Source organism: Lepisma saccharinum, chromosome 26 (assembly GCF_977018435.1).
Source record: "Lepisma saccharinum chromosome 26, izLepSacc3.1, whole genome shotgun sequence".
Lineage (NCBI taxonomy): Eukaryota > Metazoa > Arthropoda > Insecta > Zygentoma > Lepismatidae > Lepisma > Lepisma saccharinum.
In genome coordinates this window covers 13,942,964-13,956,753 of record NC_139254.1, presented here as the reverse complement: position 1 = coordinate 13,956,753, position 13,790 = coordinate 13,942,964, and the positions used below count along the sequence as shown (strand labels likewise).

The 13,790-nt window shown below is 36.7% G+C and overlaps 1 protein-coding gene across 2 annotated transcripts in view; it reads right to left on the bottom strand.

Moving 5' to 3' along the window:
* LOC145979529 (polyadenylate-binding protein-interacting protein 1-like) overlaps nucleotides 1–13,790 on the bottom strand; it is a 31,472-nt gene that overhangs the window by 7,986 nt on the left and 9,696 nt on the right. The window contains exons 4-7 of one of the 2 annotated variants that reach the window (XM_083112477.1): nucleotides 11,926–12,051; nucleotides 11,566–11,757; nucleotides 5,286–5,395; nucleotides 2,545–2,767 (exon numbers count right to left, since the gene is read on the bottom strand). In XM_083112477.1, coding sequence (XP_082968603.1) covers nucleotides 2,545–2,767; nucleotides 5,286–5,395; nucleotides 11,566–11,757; nucleotides 11,926–12,051 — 651 coding nt within the window. The remainder of the gene's footprint in view (nucleotides 1–2,544; nucleotides 2,768–5,285; nucleotides 5,396–11,565; nucleotides 11,758–11,925; nucleotides 12,052–13,790) is intronic. The other variant, XM_083112478.1, reaches the window with a different exon arrangement.

Sequence of the window (13,790 nt, the reverse complement as noted above, 5' to 3'; positions counted from 1 at the left end):
GTAATTTGGAATGTCCATCATCAACATTACAATCCTGAAATGGATCTGCAATAAAGTATATATACGAGGGCATGCTGAAAAGTAAAGCTTCCTATGTTTGTTTGTTTTTTTACCTTGTAAATGCATTTTGGATTTTGAGCAACCACACATTGCACTTATAAGACTTTCCCGCTTCTCCATTGAAGGTTTCAAACTTCTATCACCAGGGGGTGCTCAACTATAGCGAGGAAAATGGCAGCATGTAACCATGCAATGTTGGTGGAGAACCTGAAATAGCGTGCCGTGATCAAGTTTCTAACCGCAGAAAATGTACTACAAATTGACATTCACCTAAGACTGAAGGCATTTTATGAGGATGAATGTGTAGACATCAGTGCTGTGTGATCTTGGGTTTTTCATGCTCGTAAAGAAAACCCCAGCTGAATAACTCTCAGCATATGTGAGAGAATGGAGTGGAAGGCCGCATACTGCAAATGATGGAGGTCATCGGAATCGTGTTCAGTTTGGGTTTTCTTTACGAGCATGAAAAGCCCAAGATCACACAGTACTGATGTCTACGCATTCATCCCCATAAAATGCCTTCAGTCTCAGGTGAATGTCAATTTGTAGTACATTTTCTGCGGTTAGAAACTTGATCATGGCACGCTATTTCAGGTGCTCCACCAACATTGTATGGTTACATGCTGCCATTTTCCTCGCTATAGTTCAGCACCCCCTGGCGATAGAAGTTTGAAACCTTCAATGGAGAAGGCGGGAAAGTCTTATAAGTGCAATGTATGGTTGCTCAAATCCAAAATGCATTTACACGGTAACAAAAAAAACAAAAAACATAGGAAGCTTTACTTTTCAGCATGCCCTCATATATATATACTTTATTGCAGATCAATTTCAGAATTGTAATATTGTTGATGGACATTCCCAATTACAGATTGCAGAATATTAACACAAAATGTTAATAAGAAATTAAATTAGGCACACCATATTTAATGCAAAATATTGATATTTTTAACAAAAAGTATATGTTTATGACCCTGTAGGAAAAAAAAGGATTAAAGTCTCAAGCTTCAAATAATTTTGACACACACTACTGGTACACAGGTACTTGCACAAAATAATGTCAAGTGTTAAACAAACTGCTTTTCCCCTAAAACAAAATGTCCAAAAATTACATTTTGAGTGATTAGGATACACAATTTTAACCTTAAAATGTATTATGAATGAATAATATTGAGTATATTATACGTAAATATAATTGTAGCCTATAATGTGCTTAATATCACAGATTTTGTCTCTGTCCTAGGACTTAACAGAGCTTTGATAAAAAAGTTGCCGCTGATGCTTACGAATAGAGAAAATGACACACACTATGATAAAAAAATGCCTGCCATCTTTAAATCGGTGATATTAAAAATAAAATAACAGTGGTTCTGAACTGTCAACATATGAGGCTCACACCACACAAAAAATATACTTTTCTTAAAAATGGTCAAGCAACCATGTTGTACCACTTCATATGGATTGACCCATTACTGACTTCACTGATCAAATACTGTGAAATTTAATTAGAGCTTAGTGATAAATTGGCATTTTAAAATAATAACTGGGATTTCACTTATATTCACACATTTTTTTATGGAACACAAAATTCATGTTTTTATGAAGATTGAAATATGTTTTCATTACTGTACAATTTAAATAATGAAAAAATTAGTTATTAATTAACCCTCCCATCTCTCAATAGTTTTCTGCACTGCTTCTGAAAACATATTGCTTACTCGGTTCTTGCATTGTTATATCCACTCCTAGCATCAATGCTAACTCTCATGATGATTTATACCAGCTGGCCTCTATTCAAGTTTCCCTAATCAGAGCCCGTTTGGTGGGACAGATTGCGCTGAAACTCGGTACAGAGACTATGGATATCATGGGGATGCAAGTTGGAATTCTGTTGGTTCTTACTGGAGGACAAAGTACTATAATGGAAGATATGATTAGGGCAGGGCAACTTTAATTGGGGCACCCTGTATTATCTGCTATCACAAATTGGAGTCATGGAAGGTACCGAAAGTTCGGCATGAATTTTGGTGCATTTTTTTACCATGCTGTTTTTGTGTTGTGTAATCTTTTTAACAAAATAATGTTGTTTTCCTCATCAGCCTGTGCTATATGCTTGGTTTGCAATGAGATAACATTTTGTATCTCCTAAATTTAAGTAGCAAAAACAAAAAAATCACAAATTGCAGTCCCAACATCAACAAAAAATGCCTTTACTGGCCAGTCTTTTTCCCTCCCTCCTCAAACTGACACATTACACACCAATATAAAAAACTGACTTCTTTGACCTTTGACTTAATGATCATTTCCACCCCTGTGTCTAGTCCAGGAGCAATGGATTTGATCACTTTATGATGTGATTCCTACAGTATTGGATGATGAAACACTGGAAACGTACTGCCTCAAATTCTGTGCTGCCTTATCACAATTACATGTAAATCTTCATTAATTAAGTAGCACATTTGACAAATGCATTCTGCGTTGATTTACCTTTAAAACTTGGCAGACACACTTCAAATTGTCTGTGTTACTTTGACACAGGAGGAGGTGAAGGATTTCTATGATGGCAATCGCCAGAACAGATATTCTCACTCCGGATCCCTGAGGAATCTCCAACTGCAAATACAATTCTGCTTGGAAGAGAACGAACCCATGCAATCGCAGAGGGTCTCTCTGAACAAGTAGCTCTTTCTTCAAATGTTCTTCACTGCATCTAAGAAAAAGAAATGAGATTCATAAAGCCATTTAATGTTAAGAAATGCGACATGTTTGGCATGTAACATTTAAAAAAAACTTACATTAACACAAATGCTAATGGGGGGATGTAACCTTTCTTCGATATATATTTCTTACATGATTATATGTTGTTCCTTGTCTACCGATATGCTAATTGAAACTGGAACTAAAATGTGCAAGGTGTTTAGAAATTCAAAACTTATTTCATTTTAATTTTTAATTTATTTTGCTGCCTCAATGTACCTCACAATTTCACTACTGAGGCCACCACAACTGACCTGATCTGGGGATGGGTGTTCTGTTATTTCATGTAAGCACCACTGCATCCTCATCACTGTGATTGCCGGCACCTGTGGCAGAGTGGTTAGCACATCGTGCTGCAACGCCAGGGGTCCCAGGTTCGAATCCTGGCCTGGGCATGGATGTTTGTGAGTGTCCATTCATCAATTTCATCATATCACTCATTCCCATCTTCGGAAATTAGCCAAATGTGGCACAAGTGAAGTAAAATAAAGGAAATCAACAACAACAATCATCACTGTGATTAGACAATAGGAAGAAAAATGAGATACAATATGCAAAATACTGAACTTTTTTTTTCTTTTTACAAATTAAGAGAGAATATCTGGATTTTGTAAAATTATTTTTTTTGTTGTCAAGTTACATTGGATGAAACTAGGTAATCAGGACAAGATTCGAAATTAGGTCTGTTGTAGATTTGTTTTTGTTTGTTTTTTCCGCCACTTGTGTCTGATGGCAAAAAGATGAACATGAATGGTGATAAAACTGATAAAAGGACAATCACAAATTCACTGATGAAGAACTCAAGTCAACTGTCAACTAAGTAATATTCAGTTCTTATTTGGGATTCAAAACCACAATATCAGGACAGACACTGCACTATGTTGACAGCTACATCGCAAATGTAGGTTTCACAATTACTCGCTCAATGGGAGGAAGTTGGTGTATCACAATTCCATAAAATAACGTAACATGTTTCATTGAGTAATGCAGATATGTTTGTTGCACAAACATTCAAAATATGATTATGCCAACTATGGCTTCCCCACATGTATTACACAATGGATAATGTCCAATTAACATTATATGCTAATCAAGAGCCCATATCACCAACATTCAAAGAAGTATTATGTACATATTTTGCACGTTTTAACTTCATATAAAAACTTAATAAAAATCCAGGCAAATATTTAACTGATTCATGCACCTATACAAATATACTCTATGTGAAGTATCCAGACAATCAACTGAAAATGAAGTACAAGTTTGGGCCGCCCTCCATCAGGAACACTGGCAGTGAATACAGTGTTGGCCCACCCTTAGCCTTGATGACAGCCTTCACTCGCACAGACATACAGGTGGCGGAAGGTTTCCAGCCCATTCCTTGCGGAGCTCCAAAATGAGAAGAGGTATCGATGTGGGTTGGTGTGGTCTAGTACAAAGTCGGTATTTCAAAACACCCCAGAGATGTTCTATGGGATTCAAATCAGAACTGTGTGCAGGCCAGTCCGTTAGTGGGACGTTGTTGTCATCAAACTACTCCCCCACAAGACCTGCAGAATGGATGAGTGCTCGGTTGTGTTGAAAGACACAATGGTTATCCCCGAACTGGTCTTAGATGGTAGGCAGCATGAAAGCGGTTAAAATGTCAACGTAAGCTTGTGCCGTGACATTGCCATATAAAGCAACAAGAGGGGCCAAGCCCCACCAGGAGAAACATGAACACACTATAAGACACCCCAGATTTTCACTGTCGGCTCTATACAGGCAGATATATGTCGTTCCCCAGGCATTCGCCACACCCACACCCTACCACTGGATCGCCACATTGTGTACCATGATTCATCACTCCATACAACAGTTTTACACTGTTCTATGGTCGAATTTTGACGCTCCTTGCACCACGCGAGGTGGCATTTGTCTGTGTGATGTTTTGCTTATGGGCAGCTGCTCAGAAATGGAAACCAAGTTGCTGCACCTTGCGCCGAACAGTCATGGTGCATGGAGTAGATCCTGATGCAGTTCGGAATTCCTGTGTGATGGTGGTGATGGATGATTAACTGTATGACCCTCTTCAACACTTGACGGTCACTGGAGGTCAACATGAAGGTCCGCCTGCATGCTTTAGGTTGTAAACGTCCCTTCACGTTTCCACTGCACTATAACATCGGAAACAGTGGACTTAGGGATGTTTAGGTGGGTGGAAGTCTCGCGCACAGACTTCTTACACCAGGGGCACCCAACCACCTGACCACGTTGAAAGTCCACAAGTTCCTCAGACCACCCCATACTGCTGTCTCGCGCTGTCTGCAGACCACTGAGATCGCTGACCATGCATTCCATGTGGTAGAAGGCAGTACTGTGCCACCCTCTATGATAAAGACACGTTTTGTGGTGTGTCTGGATACTTTTGATCACAGAGTACTTTCTACCATAGCCCACATCTAGAAATATAATTAATGCTAAATACATACCTCTGCAACAGAAGCGCTCTGAAATTTGTTCTGTCCACACATATCCCCTGGTAGCTCAGGAAATTGCACAACCTTGCACCGTTGTATCGAAAGTTAGGTTCAACCACAGACTGAAACACAAATATACAATTACCCTGGTGAAGCTAAAACAACAAATACTGTAAATGTATAACGCATGCTTCTATTTTTTAAATATTTTGTTAATTCTTATTATTATTATTCTTACAGCACAAAGTAGTATCTTTACACAAACAATTTGAAGAAAAAAATGGCAATATATTTGTGTTTCAGGGAATGAAAAGCATTGTGATATGTTGGTATACTCCGGAAAACTAACACAAGTAAATTACACTCCAAATAACAACAGGCTTTTGAGTCCACAGCCTGGCAAGTTGCTATTCATAGAGTGATAAATGGCCAGTGAATTGTGTCCCATTTCCAGGGTTGAGCAGTTAATTTACAAAATATGTAAATTATATGGCATAGAAAACATTTTTATGACTGTGTAAAGAACTGGAATCTCAATTTGATTAAAAAACAGCATACTCAAAAAATTAAGGGCAGTCATGCACTGAATAGGTACCTGCTTTCAGAACGAAAGATACCATTTTTTGTTTTTATTTTTGTTTGTTGAGTTGGGAAAAATTAAATGACGCCTGTGGTTTGTCGGTGTCCAAACTGAAGCTGACAACCTATGAGGTATGATAACGCTTTTATGAAATTCTTATATTTTTTGTAACTTTATATGAAATGTGATGTAGAATTTTCTTTTTAATACATGTAATCACCCAATCTTGCTCACCTCCACTGTTTATCTGGGTTTGAGGACTGGAGTACAGTACTACAACATAAAGTAGCTCTCCAATTGTCCTCATGCCAAAAAAATCGGCAAAAAATTAGGAGTTCACTTTTTGACCCTAATTCAATACAAATACGTAAGATTACCATTTTTAAGGAAAAACAGACACTTTGGGTTCACACAATTAGCATGAGATTGATTATGTAGATTCTTAAACAAAGAGTATAATTTTGACCTACTTCAATACACACTTGTGACCACAGTAATACTAAACAATACACTTGGAAGACTGAAATACATTCGCAAAAATACAATATAATACAAAAATATTAATAATTATTATTGTGCTAAATATAATTAAAATGAATTTATGCACAATAAATGTTTAACACCACGAAAACAGACTTCCTATCAAGATAAAGAGGTGCCTTTTGGGAAAAAAAAAAAAAAGGTCATGTGCCTATATCGATAGAGTACCGATTTATCTGCCCCATCTCTACTTTAATATATCCTTTGCTTTAGAATTCATCGCAGGAAATAGAGGCAAAAGCTATGTTAATAACTTTTGTATTTTCAAGTAAAAACATTATATTTTATTTTAATTCAAATGTGTGTTCTTTTTCTGTCCTATACTTTGAAGTTGTGAGTCTACATAGTGCAATTATTGTCCAGTGTAAAAAATATTGCTACAACAAGTCTTAAAGATAGGTACAAAATATAGTCCAAAAATTCCATTTTCAAAAATCGCCATTTCGAGGCCTGAAAACGAGAACAAATAATAGATTTAGAGAGAAATTTCTCTGGCAGTTTCATACACAACTTAGTTGCTTTGAGAAGTGTTCATGTTTTATCACCATACTGAGAAGTGAAAATTTCAATTTTCTTAGCACTCGGGATCACTGTTCTATTAAATTCAGATACGGTGTGTTGACCATTGACTATGCTTGTCAATCAGATACTTTACAACAACATGGTTCCTATACTGCATCACCAATCAGTAAAGAGAAACAAGTTCCAAAGTGGGCCACCAAAATTAATGGAAACTTTTAAGCTGAGCCGATATCACTTTCAAGCACACCATCGATTCCCAATTCCCACCGATGCTTGAAATTCGTAACAATAAAAAGTTGTTCAAATTACTTATTAATATTATTATCTACATTCTCCTCTCAAATAAAATGTGTCAACTTGTTTTAAAATATTCGAGAATTGTATCAAAATATACAAAATACATAGTATGTAAACACAAAATCAATTTTTCCCACAATCCTCATGCAAAATAAATGTAAACTTCAATTTTTTAATAATTTCCAGGATAAAAAGACTTCACGAAAATGTCTCGCAGCATTTTTTTTTTTTTTTGCAGAGCCTACAAAATACCAAAATGAGAGAAAAGTATCAGCATGTAAAGGTAAATAAATTCCAATGGACACCTTTGATATCGGTCAATCTGGTGTATCGGCTCAGCCTTAAAACCAATCATAATAAGTTTTGTATAATATCATTTCTGCAGAACATAACTACATACTTACTTTCTTACTTTGAGTACACTGAAAATGGAATACAGTTAACATAACATACAAAAAATTAACAGAAATAAATCAAAGATGTAATATAACAGTTGGGCTGAAAAGTTCATAGGCTGACTCATAGATGGCGTTATTAGAATAAAATCCATGTGATCTTTACTTAGTACTAACCTTCAAAAGATACGTGTATAAATTTCACAGCTGCCGGATAATTAGTTCGTGAGATATAGCATTGTGAGTGAAGCAGCTTTTGTTATTGTGAAAAAAATGGATAAAAAAGAATTTCGTGTGTTAATAAAGCATTGCTTTTTGGCGAAAAAAAATACTGTTGAAGCCAAGGCTTGGCTTGATAAACATTATTCGGACTCTGCACCAGGAAAATCAACCGTTGAGAAGTGGTTTGCTAAATTTAAACGAGGCGAAATGAGCATCGAAGACGATGCACGCAGTGGACGCCCCAAAGAGGCTGTTACCGACGAAAACATCAAAAAAGTCCACAAAATAATTTTAAATGATCGTAAAGTGAAGTTGATCGAGATAGCTGAGACTTTAAAAATATCAAAGGAACGTGTTGGACATATTGTGCATGAATATTTGAACATGCGAAAGCTGTGTGCAAAATGGGTGCCGCGCGTGCTCACAATCGATCAAAAGCAACAACGTTTTGATGATTCGGAGCAATGTTTAGTGATATTCAACCGTAATAAACACAAATTTTTCCGTCGATATATATTACAATGGATGAAACATGGCTCCATAACTACACTCCAGAGTCCAATCGACAGTCAGCCGAGTGCAAGACAATGCACCGTGTCACAAATCAATGAAAACGATGGCAAAATTATATGAATTAGACTACGAATTGCTTCCCCATCCACCATATTCTCCAGATCTGGCCCCCAGTGACTTTTTCCTGTTTGCAGACCTTAAAAGAATGCTCGTGGAAAGAAATTTAGCACTGATGAAGAGGTAATCGCCGAAACTGAGGCCTATTTTGATTCTAAAGAGAAATCGTACTATAAAAATGGCATCGAAAAATTGTATGACCGCTATAATCGTTGTATCGCCCTCGAAGGCAACTATTAGGTTAGTCAAAAAGTAAATGCAATGTTTTTCTTTTCTTCCGTAGGTTGGCTGTACAGCTTTCTGCGCTTGTAAACCGATAGATAGTATCGTTGTCTTCGCCTGTGGCAGGGTACAGCGTCATCACTTCAGTTCGCTCTGCAGTGTTGCCAAGCAAACATAGCTGCACCACTCTCCGTGTGCACCACAGAAGAACAGCGTTCTGTAATCCGTTTTTTGTAGTCTGTAGGTGTACCAGGATCTGAAATCCATAGAAGACTTTCAGCACAATACGGTGACAATGTTTTACTGCTGCGAAGTGTTTACCAGTGGATTGAAATGTTCAAAAGCAGTTGAACAAGTTCGGAAAAAAAAGTCAAGCATCAACATTCTGCAGGAAAGGTAATGCTCACACTTTTTTGGGACTCAGAAGGGGTAATTATGGAACATTTTGTGAAAAGGGAGACAACAATAAACAGTGAACGATACAGTGATATGCTTTCGAACAAGTTGAAGCTTGCAATCCGAAGCAAACGACGAGGTCGATTGTCGGAAGGCATTCTTTTGTTGCATGACAACGCGCGTCCCCATACCGCCGCCAACACCGCTCAAACTCTGCAGAATCTGCGCTTCGAGGTGTTAGAGCATCCTGCATACAGTCCCGATCTCACCCCGTCGGATTACCATCTGTTCGGTCCACTTAAAGATGCTTTAAGAGGCCGTCGATTCGACACAGATCAACAGGTGAAGGACGCGGTGCAAACGTGGCTTGCTGCTCAACCGAAAACCTTTTTTTCTCAGGGTATTGGAAAGCTTGTGGAACGTTGGACCAAGTGTATTGAAGTGCAGGGGGACTATGTTGGAAAATGATATCATTGAAAGTTTTCTATTGTTGCTGTGAAAAATAAAAAAAAATGATTGCATTTACTTTTTGACTGACCTAATATATTGAATAATAAAATCGAATTTTGTCAAAAAAATATTTTTTACTATGTTAGCCTACGAACTTTTCAGCCCAACTGTTATATACACATCATATGAATGCAATGTTTAATGGAAAACCTAGTCACACGTTGAGGTAAAGATATCTTACTATTATCGTTCTTACAAACATAATATGCTGTGGTGGAGAAATTCCAGTTCCTAAACACACTTTTATTTTTAAAAAATTGAAACAAATCTGCAGGTAACGAACATTCGTATTAAGGAATTTAATACAACATTTGATTTGGATTGGTAAAACTAATGGTGCATGTAAAAATCTCATATTAATTGATCACAAGATATGCACAAAAAGTGTATGGAAAAAGGTATTTCTAACTGAAATGTATTAACAAATGAAAATAACACATTATTCTAGAAAAGATGTTCAAAATGACACAAGATTAAAATAACTTTGCCACATCTACATTAGAAATGTAGTTTACAACTACAGCTGATAATTTCTGCAACAAGCTACTGTGCTCTAAGGGTTCCTGCCTGTGAACTAGAATGGTTCTGGGTTAAATTTGGGGTGGGGGTCCAAAATACTGATATTCAATTGAATTGAATTGAATTCTCGTTTTAAGTCCACTTTATACACAGATGGGCTAACCGGGACTGGACCTACAGTTTAAAGTGGGAGTCGAACCACTGTGCAATGTGCCTCACAAGATACCGAACCTGAGACCCCTTGATTACATTTAGCAACGTTACCACTACGCCATCAGGGATGCCCAATCCAGCATTGAGAAATCAATGAGGGGGGCTTGAAAAGAAGAGGTAACATCCTCCTCATTTACAAATACAGATCATGGTAGTCATGGGACTTGACTTGCATATGAAAGATCATACAACAAAAGCACATTTGATACATCTTAACCCTCGAATTTCTATTCTTCTACATAGCTGGTCTCGCTATAAAGCTTCCATTACAATTAGAAAATTCGTAATGGTTTGTCCTAACAATTGTAAAAGTGATACACCTGAACAGCCTATTTAGATTAGGCTATCAGATTTTCAAGGTGTGAATTGTGACCTTTTGGACAGTCGGGGAGAACTCACAAAACATAATGTCACAGCATACTGAAAGTGGATTGGGAAAAATGGGGGTTGACCCAAACAAGTTCAACAAATTTAGTTTCAAAATAATATTCTCTCATCTGGAAAGCAAGTACAATTACTCACAATACTAATTATAATTTAATTGAAGGATATACAATACTAGTTAAAAAGTAGCGTGCATACACATACAACTACTTTATGAATCCTTGTTATTTTTCATTACTCCAATTCTACCAATGCAGTTTACATACCTAAGTCTGAACAGAATGAATACATAGCATTCTCAAGTAGTACAATGCAGGTGCCACATGCTAGCATTTCCTATAGGTTATTATCATTTCAGTCATGATATTAGTTCTTTAGACACATTATCTCTAGGTATTAAAACTAGGGCTGAACCAAAACAGATTCTATTACTTCTGCTCACTACCAATAGAGATACTTCATCACTGAAGCAATTTTTAAAATGTAGGCTTTAATAATTATAGTAAAATTACTACTTTCCAATACTGATACAAATATCTTTGAAATCCTTCAAATGTGGATCTCAAGTGTTGGCTAGGGTGCTTCATATTAAAAACTTATAACAACGTAACTGATAAGTATTATTCCACTGGAAATAACTTGGTACTACTGGTTCAGACCTAATTCCAAGTACAACAATGGAATTAAAACTACTCTTAAGTTTTAATGATAATTTTTCGTAACACAACATAGAATTCCTTCTTAAACAACACACTAGAAAAAAATTTTCAGTCCGCAGCATGATGCTGAAATATTCTAGAACACAGACAAATGTGAAATACTCTTCACAACACTGTTGGTACAAACGTATGGTTATATTTACCTGTTCAAAGATGACATTTATGATGGCTGTTACTGTGTACACATCATTTACCATGGTTTGAAAAGTATCTGCCAAGGGTTTTACCAAACTGTCAAACTTTCCTGGATTCAAGGTGAGGTGGTACATGACATCGTACAGTCTCTCCATGACAACCGGTTGTGGATTTTGTGAAAAATCGCCAGCTTCCGCAACCTGCAGAAATAAAATATAGAACCCATTAGAAACCATAGAGGAAAACACAAAAAGTTTCTTCTACTTAGAATTCTGCCAAATGTAATTCGTAGCAAGCAACATGCTAACATCGTCAGGCACAAGCAACTAGCTACAGATGGAATGTCACACATATCTTGTATGACAAACCTTTGGGGTGTGCCAGTTGGAGTATCTTCCACGCTGGTACGTGCCACGGCCTCTCCCAGGCCGAGTGTTGTATGTTGGTTTGTAGCAGCCAGCACTATGTGGAGCTGGAACTGGTGTAGGTTGCTCCTACAAATACAAAAACAGGTGACACGCATGAAAACTACAAATATAAACCTGATATTTCACATCCTGAGGTGTTAGAGCTAGGACTGAACCAATGCCAACGTATCAATATCAGAGAGTAGAACCTATTGAATTTTATTTACCAATACTGGCCAATAAATTTGCAACATTTTGATCACTCTCGTGGTCATCAAAAATGCTGTGTGGCACTTTTGCAGTCTGATTATTCTGAAAGTTATGCATTGATTTTGTACCAAAAATATGTGAATACATAACAGATATTTTTATAATGTGATGTAATTTTTGAACATTTAAAATCAAAACTCTGGTAATTTCATAAGATATACTTGGAGTGAAATACCCATCCACTAAAATTAATCAATATTTTGAAAAACTTGATAATGCATAAAAGTATGAAACCGAGAAAAACACGGGTGAAAGTTCGCCCATTACATTGTGGCCATGGGTTATGAAGATGTTCCCGTTAGTTTCTGGCTTCATCAGCAGATACTGAAGGACCTTTATTGAATATTGTACAGCAACTGAATCCAGTGTCAACACAATTTTCAACGGAGTGTGCGTTATCAAGTTTTACTCCCGAGCAGCTCAATTGTTACAATTTTCAAGAATAGGTATCTGCAAGAGTGTCGGTATTGATTCAAAGTGGAATCGGTTCAGCCCTAGTTAGAACTACAATTTCGCACACATGTACATCAAATGACATTACCTATTGCATCACAAAAAAAATGTTTCCAACAGACCCAACACTAGTGTATTGGCAGCTGACTCTTCATCTGTGGGATTAAAGGGACAGGTGAACAACCTGGGAACGTCAAAAACTGAGGAGGTAAGCATGACACAGACAACATAATCCTGCAACTACTGGTTTCTTAATAACTAGGGCTCGGAAGTTGAAGACCTATAAAAAGTCCTAAAAATATAAAAAAGGACCTAAAAACGAAAAAAAGGATGTATAAATGTGATCCAAATTAATTAATAACTTCAGTTTTAATTACATATTTAATGAATAAAAAAATAAAAAATTCTGGTGGTATGGAACACAGTGCGAAAAAACTATATGAATTAAATGCATCTTCTTTCAGTCCAAAAATGGTTTTCTCTCGTTTCAGGGATGGTTCAAATATATTTCTTTATTTCTTTTTTTTTTTTTTACTACAGAAAGGATGTTTGAACTGATGATGATTCGAATTGAGAATGGGCAGTAAAAACATAGTTGAAAGAAGGTGAAGTTGCAAAAAGAAGCCGTTAAGACCTAAAAAAAAAAGGACCAATAAGCCAAAAAAGGACAAATAAAACCCACCTTTTTCTGGCCTACAATGAGCCAAAATGAACATATATTATATCGGGCCTAGTCTTCCGACACTAGGAAAAAAAAAAGGATTTTTCCTCAACTTCCGAGACCTAGTAATAACATGCTTGTTCTCTTCTTCAAGAGCAGAAAATTCAACCTCTTTCTAGTTAAGGCACAGCTGAACCTTTTGTCGACGCCAGGGCAGGTGATTTTGATACTTTTCTTTCGTTTCGAAAAAACGCTATGATATTCCAAATCTGAAAAAAATACATATGCTTAGAATTCTTTCAAGAACATTCACATGACTCTTTGATAAGTCTGTTAAACTATTAAGAATGGACAACCGTGAAAGAAAACCACACAAAGATTCACGTGAATGTTCTAGTAGTTCCAAGCACATGTAATTTTTCAATTTTGAAATTTCATAACG